The 18,606-nt window shown below is 43.7% G+C and overlaps 2 protein-coding genes across 2 annotated transcripts in view; both read left to right on the top strand.

Annotated features, from left to right (window-relative positions):
• Nucleotides 1-18,606, top strand: part of LOC137369063 (brevican core protein-like) — a 212,996-nt gene that overhangs the window by 74,983 nt on the left and 119,407 nt on the right. The window lies entirely within an intron of this gene.
• LOC137368594 (mucin-17-like) overlaps nt 1-18,606 on the top strand; it is a 117,349-nt gene that overhangs the window by 42,145 nt on the left and 56,598 nt on the right. Inside the window, exon 5 of the mRNA XM_068028741.1 lies at nt 2,457-2,579. Coding sequence (XP_067884842.1) covers nt 2,457-2,579 — 123 coding nt within the window. The remainder of the gene's footprint in view (nt 1-2,456; nt 2,580-18,606) is intronic.

Genomic DNA, 18,606 nt, shown 5'->3' on the forward strand with positions numbered 1-18,606 from the left:
AGAGCAAGGACCAAAGTACGGAAAGTCCTGATCAGGGAACTTCTCTTTGCTGACGATGCTGCATTAACATCTCACACTGAAGAGTGTCTGCAGAATTTCATCGACAGGTTTGCGGCTGCCTGCAATGAATTTGGCCTAACCATCAGCTTCAAGAAAATGAACATCATGGGACAGGACGTCACAAATGCTCCATCCATCAATATCGGCGACCACGCTCTGGAAGTGGTTCAAGAGTTCACCTACCTAGGCTCAACTATCACCAGTAACCTGTCTCTCGATGCAGAAATCAACAAGCGCATGGGAAAGGCTTCCACTGCTATGTCCAGACTGGCCAAGAGTGTGGGAAAATGGCGCACTGACACGGAACACAAAAGTTCGCGTGTATCAAGCCTGTGTCCTCAGTACCTTGCTCTACGGCAGCGAGGCCTGGACAACGTATGTCAGCCAAGAGCGATGTCTCAATTCATTCCATCTTCGCTGCTTCCGGAGAATACTTGGCATCAGGTGGCAGGACCGTATCTCCAACGCAGAAGTCCTCGAGGCGGCCAACATCTCCAGCTTATACACACTACTGAGTCAGCGGCGCTAGAGATGTCTTGGCCATGTGAGCCGCATGGAAGATGGCAGGATTCCCAAGGACACATTGTACAGCGAGCTCGCCACTGGTATCAGACCCAGCGGCCGTCCATGTCTCCGCTTTAAAGACGTCTGCAAACGCGACATGAAGTCCTGTGACATTGATCACAAGTCATGGGAGTCAGTTGCCAGCGATCACCAGAGCTGGCGGGCAGCCATAAAGGCGGGGCTAAAGTGTGGTGAGTCGGAGACTTAGCAGTTGGCAGGAAAAAAGACAGAAGTGCAAGGGGAGAGCCAACTGCGAAACAGCCCTGACAACCAATTTTATCTGCAGCACCTGTGGAAGAGTCTGTCACTCTAGTATTGGCCTTTATAGCCACTCCAGGCGCTGCTCCACAAATCACTGACCACCTCCAGGCGCTTACCCATTGTCTCCCGAGACAAGGAGGCCAAAAAAGAAGGAGAGCGAAAACAGGGAATTGTCGACCGGTTAGCCTGACATCAGTAGTGGGGAAAATGCTAGAATCCATTATAAAACATGTAATAGCAGAGCACTTGGAAAACAATGACGATCGGACAAAGTCAACATGGATTTCTTTCTTCTTCCAAAGGGAAATCATGCTTGACAAATCCACTGGAATTTTTTGAGGATGTAACTAGTAGAATAGATAAGGGAGAACCAGTGGATGAGTTGTATTTGGACTTTCAGAAGGCTTTCGATAAGGTTCCACATAAGAGATTAGTGTGCAGAATTAAAGCACATGGGATTGGGGTTAAGGTACTGACATGGATAGAGAACTGGTTGGCAGACAGGAAACAAAGAATAGGAATAAACAGGTCGTTTTCCGAGTGGCAGGCAGTGACTAGTGGGGTACCGCAGGTATCAGTGCTAGGACTCCAGCTATTCACAATATATATAAATGATATGGATAAGGGAATTAAATGTAATATATCCAAGTTTGCAGATGACACAAAGCTGGGTGGGAGTGGGAGCTGTGAGGAGGATGCAGAGAAACTCCAGTATGATTTGGACAGGTTGAGTAAGTGGGCAAATACATGGCAGATGCAGTATAATGTGGATAAATGTGAGGTTATCCACTTTGGTGGCAAAAACAGAAAGGCAGATTATTATCTGAACAGCGATAGATTGGGAAAGGGGGAGGTGCAGCGAGACCTGGGTGTCCTTGTGCACCAGTCACTGAAAATAAGCATGCAGGTGCAGCAGGCAGTTAAGAAGGCAAATGGTATGTTGGCCTTCATAGTGAGAGGATTCGAGTACAGGAGCAAGGATGTCTTGCTGCAATTATAAAAGGCCTTGGTGAGACCACATCTGGAATATTGTGTGCAGTTTTGGTCTCCTTATCTGAGGAAGGATGTTCTTGCTCTGGAGGGAGTGCAGTGAAGGTTCACCAGACTGATTCCTGGGATGGTTGAACTGACTTATGAAGAGAGACTGGGTCGATTAGGCTTATTTTCGCTAGAGTTTGGAAGAATGAGAGGGGATCTCATAGAAACCTACAAAATTCTAACAGGATTGGACAGACGAGATGCAGGATGGTGGGGGAGTCCAGGACCAGGGGTCACAGTCTAAGGATAAGGGGTAAGCCATTTAGAACTGAGATGAGGAGGGATTTCTTCACCCAGAGAGTGGTGAACCTGTGGAATTCTCTACCACAGAATGCAGTTGAGGCCAAATCATTAAATATATTCAAGAATATATTAAGGCTAAAGGGATCAAGGGATACGGGGAGAAAGTGGGAACAGGGTAATGAGTTTGGATGATCAGCCATGATCGTATGAATGACGGTGCAAGCTCGAAGGGCTGAATGGCCTACTCCTGCTCCTATTTTTCTATGTTTCTTTGTTTCTATATTTTGAAGATGTGACTGAAGTAGTAGACAGAGGAATGGCCATGGATATTATTCAGATGGACTTCCAGAAGGCATTTGATAAAGTCCCTCATAAGAGAATGTTAGCTAAAGTTGAAATTCATGGAATTGAAGGCAAATTATTAATCTGGTTGGAAATTGGCTGAGTGGCAGTGCAGTGGATTATAATCTTCACCCCTTTTTGGGGCTCTCCTGGATCAGACGTACTTCTCAGATGATCACTCTAAAGGTTGAGAAAGACAGAAACCAAAGATACTTGAATGGGTCTGAAGGACTGATCTAACTCTTCCTAAAGGAAAGGAACTAGCTGAAAATATTACTGTCCTCCAGATAGCCTTTTTAACAAGTATCAGACAGAATATAACAGTGATTTCCCATGCACCTGCTGTCCTTGCTTTCTGGGTGATAGAGGCCATGGATTTGGAAGATGCTGTCGAAGAAGCCTTGACAATGTGCAGCAGTGCATCTTCTGGATGGTACACACTGCAGTTGGGGTGCATTGGTGGTGGGATTGAATGTTTAAGGTGGTGGGTGGGGTCTAGTCAAGCAGGCTGCTTTGTCCTGGCTAGTGTTGAGCTTCTTAAGAGCTGCACTGATCCAGTTAAGTGGAGAGTATTCCATCACAATCCTTACTTGTGCCTTGTCGATGGTGGAAATGCTTTGGAGAGCCAGGAGGTGAGTTAATCACCGCAGAATTCCCAGCCTCCGACCTGCTCTTGTAGCCACAGTATTTATGTGGCTGGTCCAGTCCAGTTTCTGGTCAATGGTGACCCCCAGGATATTGATGATGGTGGATTCAGTGATGTTAATGCCACTGAATGTCATGGGGAGATTGTTTGACTTTCCCTTGTAGGAGATGGTTATTATCTGACGATTGTGTGGTGCAAATATTGCTTGAGGTTTATCAGCCCAAGCCTGAATGTTGTCCAGGTCATTCTGAATGCGACCACGGACTGCTTCGTTATCTGAGGAGTTGTAAATCGTATTGAACACTGTGCAATCATCAATGGATATCCCCACTTCTGACCTTAAGATCAAGAGAAGGTCATTCATGAAGCTGTTGAAGATGCTCGCACCTAGGACGCTGCCCTGAGGAACTGCAGCAGTAATGTCCTAGGACTGATATGATTGGCCTCCAACAACTGTAATCATTTTCCTTTGTGGTAGATATGACTCCAGCCAGTGGAGAGCATTCCCCCAATTCCTACTGACTTCAATTTTGCTCAGGCTCCTTGATGCCATACTCAGTTAAATGCTGCCGTGATGTCAAGGGCAGTCAGTCTCACCTCACCCCTGGAATTCAACTCGAGTCCATGTTTGAACCAAGGCTGTAAAGAAGTCAGGAACTGAGTGGTTCTGGCAGAACCTAAACTAAGCAGCGATGAGCAGGTTATTGGTGAGTAAGTGTCGCTTACTGGCACTGTCAACGACATCTTCCATCACTTTGCTGATGATCAAGAGTGGACTGATGGGGTAGTAATTGGTAGGATTGGATTTGTCCTACTTTTTGTGGACAGAATACACATGAGCAATTTTCCACATTGTCAGGTAGATGCAATGTTGTGGCTGTACTGGAACAACTTGGCTAGAAGACTGGCTATTTCTGGAACAAGTCTTCAGCACAACAGCCAGGATTTTGTCAGGGCTCATAGCCTTTGCTGTATCCAGTGTGCTCAGCTGTTTCTTGATATCACATGGAATTAATCAAATTGGCTGAAGGCTGGCTTCTGTGATGGTGGGGACCTTTGGAGGAGGCTGAGATGGATCATCCACTCGGCACTTCTGGTTGTAAATGCTTCAGACTTGTCTTTTGCACTGGCATGCTGGACTCCAGCATTGAGGATGGGGAGGTTTGTGGAGCCTCCTCCTCTGGTTAGTTGTTCAATTGCTCACTACCATTCATGACTGAATGTGGCAGGATTGCAGAGCTTTGATCTGATCCATTGGTTGTGGGATCACTTAGCCCTGTCTGTCACATGCTCCGTCCACTATTTAGCATGCATGTAGTCCTGTGTTGTAGCTTTACCAGGTTGGCACTTCAGTTTAGGTATGCCTGGTGCTGCTCCTGGCTTGCTCTCCTGCACTCCTCATTGAACCAGAATTGATCCCCTGGCTTGATGGTAATGGTAGAGTGAGGGATATGCCAGGCCATGGGTTTACAGCTTGTGATGGATTATAATTCTGCTGCCCACAGTGGTTCATGAATGCCCAGTTTTGAGCTGCTGGATCTGTTCGGAATCTATTCCATTTAGCACAGTGGCAGTGCCAAACAATACAATGGAGCCTGTCCTCAGTTTGAAGAAGGGACTTCGGCCAAAATCTTATGCCTCCCCCAAAAGAACGGGCTGGTGGTGGGGTGGGGAGGAGGCCAATTAACGGCCACCTAAGGGCCTCTGGCTGCTGCCACGGGGATTTTACAGCTGGCTGGCGGGCGGCTGAGGCTTCAGAAAAGCCCTTTATTAAAACTAGGCGGCCTTCTGGTGGCCTCGGGGTGAGGGGGGCCTCCCGATCAGGCATCCTGTGCCCCACAGAGGGCCGCACCCGAAGCCCCAATTTTCCCAAATGCCCAACACATCCACCGCCCCGTTAACCAATGTCCTTTGCCTCACTAGGGCCCGACCGATTGCACCCAGCGAAGCCCCAAATACTTACCTTTTCTCTGGTGCTGTCCATTATCTTCATCCTGAAGCTGGGTTGCAGTCCCAGCAGTGGCCACCGCTCCCTGTGGCACTGCTGGGTCTAAGAGCTGCCAGCCCACTGATTGGCTGGCAGCTCTTTTAGGCTGGACTTCCTACCTCAATGAGGTGTAAGTCCCGCCTAAGACCAGTTAAGGGCCTGAGGATCCAGACCGGATTTTACGGTCCCCAGGCCCGGCAGAGGCGAGATCGCCACTGACTTTTCCGCTGGTGGACAGCTGCTCCCTGCCCACCATAAAGTCCAGCCCTTAGTCTCCACAAAGATTGTGCAGTGGTCACTCTTACCAATATTCTCATAGATAGATGCATCTGCGACAGGTAGATTGGTGAGGACGAGGTCAAGTCAGTTTTTCCCTCGTATTGGTTCTCACACCACCTGCTGCAGGCTCAGTCTTGCAGTTATGTCCTTCAGGACTTGGCCAATTATGTCTGTAGTGGTGCTATTGAGCCACTGTTGATGTTGGGCTCTGAAGTTCCCTACCCAGAGTACATTCTGTGCCTTTGCTACCTTCAGTGCTTCTTCTAAGTGGTGTTCATCATGGAGGAGCACTGATTCATCAGCTGAGGGACAGCAGTAGGTGGTAATCAGCTGGAGGTTTCCTTGCCCATGTTTGACCTGATTTTATGGGGTCTGCAGTCAATATTGAAGACTCCCAGGGCCACTCCCTCCCTCCCGTACACTGTGCCACCACCTTGGATGGGTCTGCCCTGCCAAGGATGATGATGATGGAGACTAGGGCATTGGCTGACAGGTAAGATTCCAAGAGGATGAATATGTCAAGCGGTTGCTTGACTAGTCTGTGGAACAGCTCTCTCAATTTTGGCCAAAGTCCCCAGATGTTCGTGAGAAGGGTTTTAAAAGGGTGGGTGTGCCTTCAACATGTCCAGTGCCTAGGTCGATGCCAGTCTTATTGTAAGCAGTGTGGATGGAAGCATAAAACTGTAAAGAGATATTGATAGATCAAATGAATGGGCATAACTGTAGAAAATGGATTTCAATTTGGGCAAATGTGAGGTCATCCACTTTGGACCTAAAAAGGATAGATCAGAGTACTTTTTAAATGGTGAAAGGCTAGAAACAGTCGAAGTCCAAAGAGACGTGGGGTCCAGGGACGTTAATCAGTAAAATGTCAATAGGTAATGAGAAGAATCAAAAGTGGTAATGGGTAGAAGTCATGCTTCAGCCACACAAAGCCCTAGATAGACCACACCTAGGGTACTGTGGCTATATTGGCATTGGAGGGAGTGCAGCATAGATTTACCAGAATGTTATCTGGACTCCAAGGGTTAAATTACAAGGCGAGATTGCACAAACTAGGGTTACATTCTATTGAATTTATAAGGTAAAGGGATGATTTGATCAAAGTTTTCAACATATTAAGGGGAGTAGATAGAGTAGGTAGGGAGAATTTTTTTCTCACTACTGGTGAAATCTAGGACTAGGGAGTAGAGTCTAAAAATTAGAGCCAACATTTCAGGAGTGAGATTAGGAAACACTTCTGTACACGAAGGGTGGTAGAGGGTTGGAACTGTCTTCCACAAACAGCAATTAATGCTGTGTTAATTGTGAAATTTAAATCTGAGATTGATCGATTTTTATTAACCAAAGGTATTAAGGAATATGGGGCAAAGGCAGGTTTATGGAGTTAGGTCACAGATTAGCCATGATCTCATTGTATGGCAGAACAGGCTCGAGGGGCTAAATGGCCTACTGCTATTCTTAAATTCTTATGTTCCTTTGAAGTCAACCAATCGTGATCAAAGAAAACAGTGTCATGAAGATGATTACATGGAATGTTAATGAGAAGTTAAGCTCTTAGTGTCCTAAGATCTGAGCATTTAACACCTGCTGTTGACCTCTATAATATAATCCATACCTAGATAAATGCAACATTATCTTGACTGACTTTTCATGGCTTGGCTGTCTCCCTTTATTATTTTGTAGCTAGCAAAGGAGTAGCTTCCATGTTAAAGCTATCAATTTGAATGATACAAATCAAACACTGAAATTCTTGTTTTGTTATATCCCACACCTAAATCCAACCTGAAACAAGGTTCCTAGGTGGTCAATTGAATCATTTAGACACTTTTGAAACATTTTTTAATATTAGTAATAAGCTGGCGCTCCAACCCTGTGCCCTTCTAACCTCAAAAAAAGCTGCATGTGCACTGAGCTCTTATGGCTGAACCCAAAATTACCTGCTGCAATGTGCAGCATAACTGCAGCCTTATTTACCTATGAAACGTGTCATTGCAGTTGCACTCTTGTTCGTGACTGATACTACTCATCTGCTGCTTAAACCCTCACCCATGCCTTTGTTATCACTACACTTGATTTTTCCAATGCTTTCCTGCACCTTGTGTCCTCAATAAACATGAGCCCAAGCAAACTTTACTGCCCACATCCTAAATAGCACTAAGTCCCACTCACCCATCACCTCTGTGCTCACCGACCTATAATGGCTCCTGGTCTATGAATGGCCTTGCACCTCCCTGTCTCTATAACCTCCTCCAGCCCTATAAACCTCCAAGATCTCTGCGTTCCTCCAGTTCTGGCCCTGTGCATGTCCTTGATTTTAATTGCACCAACATTGGCGGCCACACCTTCAGCTGCTGAGGCCCTAAGCTCTGGGATTCCTTCCCTAAACTACTGCTCGATTCTCCTTTAAGGCTCTCCTTAAAACCTACAGCTTTGACCCAGCTTTCAAGCAAGCAGCGTCTGTGAGGCCACCAGAACAAGGAACATCAGAAAAATTTATTTCATCCAGGTGCTGCTCAGTCAGTGATGCTGTTCTGAAGTTAGCCTTGAGCCACTTTATCCCCAACTATGTAGTAAAGATTTTGGGCTGAATTTTCATGGCCCCTGGAAGTCGGGAATGGAGTTGGGGCAGTGGGGTCTGGAATATATGCTGCTTGTTAATTTGGAGGTAATTGGTACCAAACATTAGTACAGTTTTGTGACCAAGACAACAATAACTTGAATGGAACTAGGGACTTTAATAGAGTAAAATGTCCCAAGGCATTTCATAGGAGAGTTATCAGATAAAATTTGGCAGCGTGCCAATTTCAAGGTACCAATCCCAGCACCGGCAATAATCACCAGGGCGAGGGGAGGGCAGGATGTAAGTCCCACTCTCCTCCCAATGGAGGGCAGTTAAGCTTGTTGAAAGGTTCATGAGAGCTTTTTGAAGGGGATGGATGGAATATTTAAAGGAGTGAACAGGTTTAGAAGCTGTCAGTTTCTGAACAGCTGAGGGGAGGTGGGTACACAGCTGGGAGCTAATCAAGAATGCCCTAGGGCATCACCACCGCCTCATAATAGGGTCAGCGGGGCAAAGGGGGACTCGGCACTTGGTGCTGCACAGGTGGCAGGGAGAGTGGGCACTCAGCACACAGGCATCAAATCGGGTTGTCACCCCACCCATCCGGCATTGCGGGGCAGAGGAGCAGGGGGCACAACTGCCAGATTTTGGGCCCAGTGGCAATGAGGTGTAACATCCTCTGCAGGAAGGGAAGACCCAGAGGCATCAGGAGGCCATAGGAGTGGAGAGAGGGGCAGGAACGCAATGGAGACCATATCCTCAAGACAGGATCTGCCACTTTCTCCTGTCACCTTCCTGGAAGAGGAACCTCCTTCCTCTGCCTCATGGCCTCCAACATTAGATCCAGGTCGACATCAATGAAGTGAGGGTATGCCCTTCCCTGGGTGCCAGACCCCCAGTTCCCTTGTGACATCTATCTTCCCTCTGGTGAAGTGAAAAGCTTTGATCTAAAATGCAGATTTTTCCCTCAGTGATGGCTGCTGTGGGATGTCTAAATGAAGTCCACACTTCATCTGACCCACCTCCATTCCCACCCCCACTGGCTCTAATTGGACTGGAAGCCAGTCTCCATGTCAGTTAAGGACTCACTCCTATGAAAAGCTGAACCTTTATTAGCATCTTACCCGAGGCAGGTTGCTGACTCGAAATCAGACCGGGCTCCTCTTTCCTGCCTCCGTGACACAAATTCAGGCTTTTGTGTCTGCATTTGCCCAATATTACAGAACCTGCAAGCGTTCAGTGCTGATGCTGATAGAGCACTTACTGCTTGGCCAGTTGTATCCTGCTGTTAGGAGCAGCACAGAAAAATGAATGACACCTTGTACACCATCAAAAGAACCCATTTTGTGTACACATTCTAGATGTACCCCTGTCCCCAACAGCAACATAAATAACAACAATGCTTAACCATCAAGGGCAGAGCTGGCAGTGTTATCTGACCACAAAGTGCCTTAGCAGATTAGCCTTCCCTACAGGCCAGTGAAGCAGTTTTGCCGTTGCTGGCTTACATGTATTTTATCCAGCTGTGAAAAGATATACAATGGTCAGATGCAGTCACAAGTTGTAACTCTAAAGCAATTGCGTAGGTGTAACTCACATGTCAGCATCTATCTTTATGTGATTCCAGCTGTACTGGATTCTAAAGCAGATCTGCAATAAAATACATGTGAGAAACAAAGTTCCCATCTGCAATACACAATTATTGTTCACATTGATATGTTAAAAATACATTTGACTTTCTCTTACTTCAAAAAGAATTTACTTAAGAAGTAGCTTTCTGGTTCATGCGATACATATTCATAGAATAAACTAAATAATTTGACAATATGTACACTGACAAGGATATGATACAGGAATTCTGTACAAATGATTCAAAAACATTGTTTGTATACTTTGGAATAAGAATTTAGGAAAGAGACAAAAATGTCTAAACAGCAATTATCTCATGTCAGACAGTAAAGCCAACATAGCCAGGCATTGATGAATAGTTTGTGAGAACTCCCATTGACTTTAACTGCCACACATATGGGCCTCACTGTTTTATCAACACCACATTTTTACTCTGGGAAGTTTCTGTAATGAGAATGACTGTTGAAATTCAGTCTGTTCTTTCTTATACTGCTACATTAAATTCTACCATGAAAAACTATAACAATGCTTACCTATTAAATTAACAAAGATACCTAATAGCATCAATCTACTGAAAGAGCTTCACAATCCTGTATTGTTTTGCTGTAACACTAACTGCAGCAGCGTAATAAGAAATTAAAAGCAATTTATTGTTTTGCAATATAATTATACTACATGAATGCACTAATTATTGAACGTGTTTTATCTGATATTAGGAGTGGGCCATTCTGCCTTTGTATGCTACCAATAAAAATATCTAAATAAATCGAGCAGCTGTCACAGAGTAATGTGAAAGGCATTAGGAGCGGCCTTATGCAATGAAAATGGCACCATGATCAGTGTGAAGCCAATTTTCATAAGCCTGCAATTAATTTAATAACCAGCATATATTTTTCTCCAACACATATCTCTAGTATGCTAATGGTTTGAAATAATGCACACTGCCTCTATGTAGAACATTTATTTCCTGTTGCATTTTTTGTCACATTATATATGTCACTTGCCTGTCCTACCTGTCATCATGGTTAAACTTACCTTCTTTTGATCCTATCTCTGATTGAGATCCTAGTTCCATGTAAATGGAACTGGGTAATGCTGCATCACCCATCTGACATCAGACCCCTCATCAACACACTCCCTGCTTCCACCTTTCCCTGCAGTGTACCCTTTCCAACACTGATGGACTTTCCTACTGCACCACTTCCTCCTGCCATTTTTTGCAAGCTTTCATCTTGAAGGTCCATGTCTTCGCCTGAGCTTGATGCTTCCAACAGCAACAAGTTGTATTCATATAGTGCCTTTAACACAGTAAAATCTCCCAAAGCACTTCACAAGAGCTTTATCAAACACAATTTGACACTGAGCCACATAAGGAGATATTAGGGTCGATGACCAAAAGCTTGGCCAAAGAGATAGGTTTTAAGGAGCTTCTTCAAGGAGGAACGAGAAGTAGAGTGATGAACAGGTTCACAGGAGAAACCCTTTAGCTGCAGCCTCTGTATCATATACCAACCAACTTTTCAAGTATCTTAATTTGCTTACTGCTCTAGTAAACATAGTAAAAATTAAGACGTTAAAGGGTTTAAAGATAGTTCCTGTGTCTGAACCAGGGATGCTGGTGTAGAGCTTTTCCTTTTGGGGGGGCACATTTTCATAGATGGAAGTGTAAGCACACTTAGTATTTAAAATATACCCAATTGGCTTTTCAGAGCTGGTATTCATAAACTTAAAGGGTGGTGGGGGGGGGGGGGGGGGGGGTGTGGAAGATGGGGTGGGGGAAGGGAAAAGGTGGAAATCATGGAAGCATCTATTATCCATACAAACGATATAACTTGAGTCTGAAAATACCAATAGTATTTCCAAAATATTTTGTAATAAAACCCGAATGTCACATTCAATCTGTTCATAAATCGGGAACATAATATGTTGGACATCATATAGCTTAAACCTTGTTACTTTATGTGAGCAACACTATGGGAGATCAACTGCTATTTATAACAATGTTCACCTTATGCACTGACGATGCTGATATTTCTCATCCCCTCCCCCTTCCACCTCCACCAACTTTCTTCTTGCAGTCCTAGAGACATTGACCTGTGTTATGGTTGGGATCAGAGCCAAATGAATCCTGTTCTCACCAAACATCTACCTGTTGAGTACTTTGCACCAGATATCATGGGCGAGTGATCAATTTTGGAATCTCTTGCTGAATTTTCCTCTCCTTAGCTCAGACTGTTTTGCTGAGTTACAGAGATGAACTCATTCATTGCAATCCAGAAACTGAACATGAAACCTTTGTGGTCTGTATGGTTCAGAATATGAAACCATCGCACTTGTCTTGCCTGTTCTGTGGTCAGATGTGCTCATCATCGGACCGAAGCCTCAGTGTCTATCACAATATCACATCCCTTCATTTTCCTATAGAGTGTTGGCTGATTCTACAGCACCTCTAACTCAGAGATAATGTAGTAGATATTTGTCTTCCAGGTGTTAAACTGTCATCGTGGATAAGCTGCTTGTTAAAGAAACTGCTCGATTTTCATTTCTTTTCCTTCAATTGTTTCTATAATGCCTGCCCCATATGCAATACTAGCTTCCTGTCCAGGCAGCAAGTTGAAAATCTACCCTAACATCTTAACTGATGCACTCTTGATCTTTTCACATCCATCCTTAGCACTTCCTTACAAAAACTGATATAAATATGTTAAAGTCATCAAGTGCTCTTAGAGTGTATGTGTTATTCTTTGGCACATATACACAGACTACATTTAATTTTTTTATTTGTTCACGGGATGTGGGCACCACTGACAATGCCAGCATTTATTGCCCATCCATTGATCTTGAGAAAGTGGTGGTAGCTGCCTTCTTGAACCACTGCAGTCTTTATGGTGTAGGTACACCCACAGTGCTGTTAAAGAGGGAGTTCCAGGAATTTCATGCAGCGACAATGAAGGAATGGCAATATATTTCCAAATCAGGATGGTGTGTAACTTGGAGGGGAACTTGCAGGTTGTGGTGTTGCTATGCACCAACTGCCCTTGTCCTTCTAGGTGGTAGATTCATAAGTTTGGGAGGTGCTGTCGAAGAAACCTTGGTGAGTTGCTGTTGTGATCTTGTAGATGGCACACACTGCAGTTACAGTGCGCTGGTGGTGGAGGGAGTTAATGTTTAAGGTGGCATATGAGGTGCTGATCAAGCAGGCTGGTTTGATCTGGATGATTAAAGTTCAAAAGTAGGCCTTCTTGAGTGGTGTTGGAGCTGCACTCATCTGGACAAATGAAGAGTATTCCAGCATTCCATCATACTCCTGACTTGTGCTTCGTAGTTGGTGGAAAGGCTTTGAGGAGTTGGGCGGTGAGTTACTTGTCACAGTATACTAAGCCTCTGACCTGCACTTGTAGCCACAGTATTTATGTGGCTGGTTCAGTTACGTTTCTGGTCAGTGGTAACCCCAGGATGTTGATGGTGGGGGAGTTGATGATGCTAATGCCAGTAAATGTCAAGGGGAGGTGATTAGATACTCTTTTGTTGGAGGTGGTTATTGCCTGGCACTTATGTGGCATGAATGCTACTGGCCACTTATTAGCCCAAGCCTTTGTCCCAGTCTTTCTACACATGGACACAGACTGCTTCAGTATCTGAGGAGCCACGGATGGCACTGAGCACTGCAATCATCAGCGAACATCCCCAATTCTGCCTGTATGATGGAGGGAAGGTCATTGATGAAGCAGCTGAATATAGTTGGGCCTAGGACATTACCCTGAGGAACTTCTGCAGTGATGAACACATTTAACATTATTATAAATCAAAAGTAATGTTGCAATGTTCCACAATGTACCTTCCAGATCCCCTTCTTTTGAATCTTAATCACCTTTTCTTTTGTAGGCTTTGGGTGGTGATTGAATACAATTTATTTTCATTTTGAATTGTTAGTAAACTTCATAAGTGAACTGATCAAGTTTATTTTACTTGATGTTCAAAGTAGGTCAGTTTTTGCTCAGGAGAAATAGAAGCACCCAAATAAAGAGCAGCTAGTAACAATAGCGTATTAGAAGTAGAGAAACAGTTGCCTCGGAGAAAGTTACAATCCATGGGTTCCGATGAAGCCATAAAGCATAACAGAACAGCAGTTTTGTAACATCCATACAAGAAAGTTCTTTGTTTGTTTTAATGAACTACCTTCCAATCGCCATTTATGCCAATGTTTTTCTCCACCATTGCCAAGTTTTGCCAGTTAGACACCAGCATGTGACAGGAAGAAAAGCTGAGACTTATTTATTACACTATGTTATTAGAATATTAATTAACATCTTCTGTACAGAGAACAGCAGATGGCTGGTAGTATATTACAATAGAGGAACATTTTTGAGGGCTTCGGATAATGTTAGAAGCCGCAGGAGTGAGAAAATTTGTGTTTGTGATTCAAACCACCCAGAGCATATTGTATCTTTGTTTGCTCTCCAGCTTTCTGTTACTATTCTATAGAAGTCATCAGATGTTTTTACTATTAGTGATTGCACACAGTTTTAAGTTTTGCTTTTGTAGATTCCAGATCCGTACATATAGCAACGCTGGTCCCACATCTCTTCAACTTTTCTTCCTTCAGCCACCTAACCAGTCTAATCTTGAATGTGAACATCATTTCTGCCTTAACCACTAACCCTGGAAGTGAATTCCAGTCTCAGAAATCTCTGTGTCAAGAAGATTTGCCAAAATCTCTGTTCCAAATCTTTTGCATTTAATCTTGTATCAATAGCTCCTCCTTTCTTGATCCTCAGCTACTTCTCTCTACCCTTCCCTGTCCTTTCCTAATTTTAAACACTTCTATTGTATTACCCCATAATCTATTGTATCTAAAGCAAGTGGGCAAGTTGTTCCAAGTATTTGCATTTCCTTACACCAGCATCCTAGAGAATCTACATTGTACCCCATCGAAATATCGTTACTATAGTGTGGAGCCTAATACTGCACACACTAATCTAACCAAGCTCTTATTAAAGTATTGTACAATCATCATTGCCTCTTGGCTTTTATATTCTGTACCTTGCGAGAAAATCCAAATTCCATTAGCTTTTTTTAAACAGCCTTATCAACCTGAGGTGTTGCCTTTAATATTCTGTGTACCGGCATCCCAAGTCCCTCTGTTCTTCCACAGAAATGAGTCTACTTGCATACAAGTTACAAATATTGCTTTTTCTTAACCAAAGTGCATCACCTCACACTCACTGACATTGAATTCCATCTATCACTTTTTTAGCACAACTTCCCATTTTAACATTATCCCTTTTCAATTTTAGTTGGTCTATACCTCCTATTTTGGTATCACCTGCAAATTGTGGGCATGTTCTTAACTGGAAAAGAGCAGAAAGGTGATATGATTACTGTTCTTAGGATTCTAAAGGGACTGAATAATGCAGGCCAGAACCAGCTGTTTCACCTTGTCCAGCACCAAATGACACAGGCTGCACTTTAACTGGGGGGGGGGGGGTGAATTCAAAACTAATCTGTGGAAACATTGGGGGGAGGTTTTACAGGCAAGGGGAGGCAGGTTAATTGGCCCCTGAAATCTACCTTTTTTTCTAACCCATCATTCAATGCTCGCCACTTAATTTTTAGAAGTGACATTTCCGTGAAGCCAGCAGCATAGGGTCTATTGTATTCCCTGTAGCAATCAAAGTTCTGTCTTGATCTTTATCTCTGTAGCCTTCATTCCCATTCCTAATCAAATATTTGTTTAGCTCTTTTTTGCAGGAGTTAATCACAGCAACTCAAATTGTTTTTGTTGAGAGTATGTTTCAATTGGGCAAGGAAGCACTATATAAAGCTAAAGATCAGAAGTGAACAAAGGAAATTGCATTCCATTCTGTTAAATAATTCCTTTAAACAAAGAAAGAGATGGACAACTGAAGGCTGCAATATATGTTAACTGGATTAACTGGTTATGTCAAAGCTTAGACCTGCACCTATTCTAGTAGTAAAGGCATTTCTGATTTTCTTATTTTTTCTGTTATTGTCGTAGCTGAATATATTTGACACCAAACTAAAGCAGTACAAAAACTATAAGTCGATCAACAATAATACAGATCTGTGTTTGTGACTTGGGGTTTTTGTGAATTGGGGCTGGCGAGGGGGTGGTGAAAAGCATCGCGTCAATGCATATTATTGTACACATAAATGTACAGACAAAAACGCTTTCTACAAGGTGAAAAAGTAACTTGAAAAAATAAATCAGCCAACAGAGCTCTTCTTAAAACACACATATAATAAAGACTGGGTTTTGTGCCTAGAATTTGTAAGTTAATGTTTATGACTTTGTGGAGAAAATTAGGAATAAAATGCATCCTGCCTAGATGAACTCTTCAGCTTGGCCACCTCTCTGACTATGACTTAAGCGCGGCATTTTTCCCAGAGAGTCAGTAAACGTCCTCATACAGAAGGATACATCCTAGGACACAGATATTATGTTTTCCATTGGACTCTCCAGGCTCAACTTGGCCAAAAATCTAAGCCTGCGTCCAAGACACCAGCTAGCTCCATATGTTCATTCTCAAACAGATGGGTCACTTTTTATTTAATGACTGTAATTTGTTGATATAAACTAATTGCAAACTAAAACATCCCAATGAGACAGTCTTGATTACAGCTACAGAAAGTTTCTCACAGTTACGTCTCTCTTAAATGTGTTGCTAAGTTACTGTTTCCCCTCCCACCAAAGAAATGAGACATGTTGCACCACATTTTCAACATTACAAAAAAAGATGTTTAAAGGGTCTATACTGCCTTGGTTGGGTTGTGCTCAAAATGAATTCATTAAAAAATGTAACAACTTTCTTCTGTGGTAGAGACCAAACAAAGTTATAAGATTGGAGATTAAGAGCTGCATGTGTTGAAAGTGAGAGGCACTCATTACAAGCCACTAATTGCAGTCAGTAAACTAGAATGCAGGGTAATCAAAGAAAAATTCTTAGCCTTTGAAATATTTTGACGATTTCTTTTCCATAATTTGTTCCCTGTGTGATCAATTCTGTCAACCACTCAATGCTGTCAATGATACATGTAGAATAACTGACGAATTAATTTCAAGGCAACAATACAATGAAGGGTTCAGATGACCTTATAAGATGTGGGAGAGGCTCTGGGTATTTTGTACATGTCTGAAATCTACTCTTCTATTATTACAAAGCTTAACTCTCGTGTACAACGCATGTATTTTTGTCTTGATCAATCCATTTCTCCTCATGCAACCCATTGCCATAAGGAAACCTTTTCTCCCCAGTAGACTGCTCTGTTACTCCCTTTATCTCCCTCCAAATGACCTACTTTTATATTACCGTACATGTGATTTTGTCATTAGTGAGACATGTAAATCCTTCAGAGCTGCTTTAGATCCCTGTTGAGCAATGTGATTAGATTAGATTAGAGATACAGCACTGAAACAGGCCCTTCGGCCCACCGAGTCTGTGCCGAACATCAACCACCCATTTATACTAATCCTATACTAATCCCATATTCCTACCAAACATCCCCACCTGTCCCTATATTTCCCTATCACCTACCTATACTAGTGACAATTTATAATGGCCAATTTACCTATCAACCTGCAAGTCTTTTGGCTTGTGGGAGGAAACCGGAGCACCCGGAGAAAACCCACGCAGACACAGGGAGAACTTGCAAACTCCACACAGGCAGTACCCGGAATCGAACCCGGGTCCCTGGAGCTGTGAGGCTGCAGTGCTAACCACTGCGCCACTGTGATGCAAGCCTGCTAATGAGGTTATACCACTTGTTGAACCAGGGTTGCCAGAACATACTTGCTGAGGTGAGGTATTTTACTGACTGTTGATATGCAGAAACATTTCCCAAGTGTCTACATTCCCAGCAACCTAATGAAACATGCAGCGTTGCTAAAGTTGTCTGTGCCTGAATCCTGTTGTGGTACTACCTAATACAAAACAAAATAGCCCATGGTGTCCATATTATGGAAGGTGGGTGGCTATTAGGGCGGCACAGTGGCGCAGTGGTTAGCACTGCAGCCTCACAGCTCCAGGGACCCGGGTTCGATTCTGGGTACTGCCTGTGTGGAGTTTGCAAGTTCTCCCTGTGTCTGCGTGGGTTTTCTCCGGGTGCTCCGGTTTCCTCCCACAAGCCAAACGACTTGCAGGTTGATAGGTAAATTGGCCATTATAAATTGTCACTAGTATAGGTAGGTGGTAGGGAAATATAGGGACAGGTGGGGATGTTTGGTAGGAATATGGGATTAGTGTAGGATTAGTATAAATGGGTGGTTGATGGTCGGCACAGACTCAGTGGGCCGAAGGGCCTGTTTCAGTGCTGTATCTCTAATCTAATTACAACTTTTCCAAATTACTTAGTGCCTTGTGTATGTCACAGTATATTATTGAGTCCTGATATAAAAAAAGCAGTGCACAAAAATCTCAGGAAAATTACACCTATAAATGCTGTGCTTGTGTCTAACATACAGGAGTACAAATTCAATGGCACTGTGCCCATTTTTATTTATTTATTTTTTATTTAGAGATACAGCACTGAAACAGGCCCTTTGGCCCACCGAGTCTGTGCCGACCAACAACCACCCATTTATACTAACCCTACAGTAATCCCATATTCCCTACCACCTACCTATAGGGGCAATCTACAATGGCCAATTTACTTATCACCTGCAAGTCTTTGGCTGTGGGAGGAAACCGGAGCACCCGGCGAAAACCCACGCAGTCACAGGGAGAACTTGCAAACTCTGCACAGGCATCTGTGAATCGAACCCGGGTCCCTGGAGCTGTGGGTCTGCAGTACTAACCACTGCGCCATTGTGCTGCCCCTTCACACGGAGTGAATCGAATTGGCTGAAGTCTAGCATCTGTGATGCTTGGGACTTCAGGAGGAGGCCGAGATGGATCATCAACTCGGCACTTCTGGCTGAAGATTGTTGCAAATGCTTCAACCTTATCTTTCGCACTGATGTGCTGGGCTCCCCCA

This window comes from Heterodontus francisci, chromosome 4 (assembly GCF_036365525.1).
Source record: "Heterodontus francisci isolate sHetFra1 chromosome 4, sHetFra1.hap1, whole genome shotgun sequence".
In the NCBI taxonomy this organism is placed as follows: Eukaryota; Metazoa; Chordata; class Chondrichthyes; order Heterodontiformes; family Heterodontidae; genus Heterodontus; species Heterodontus francisci.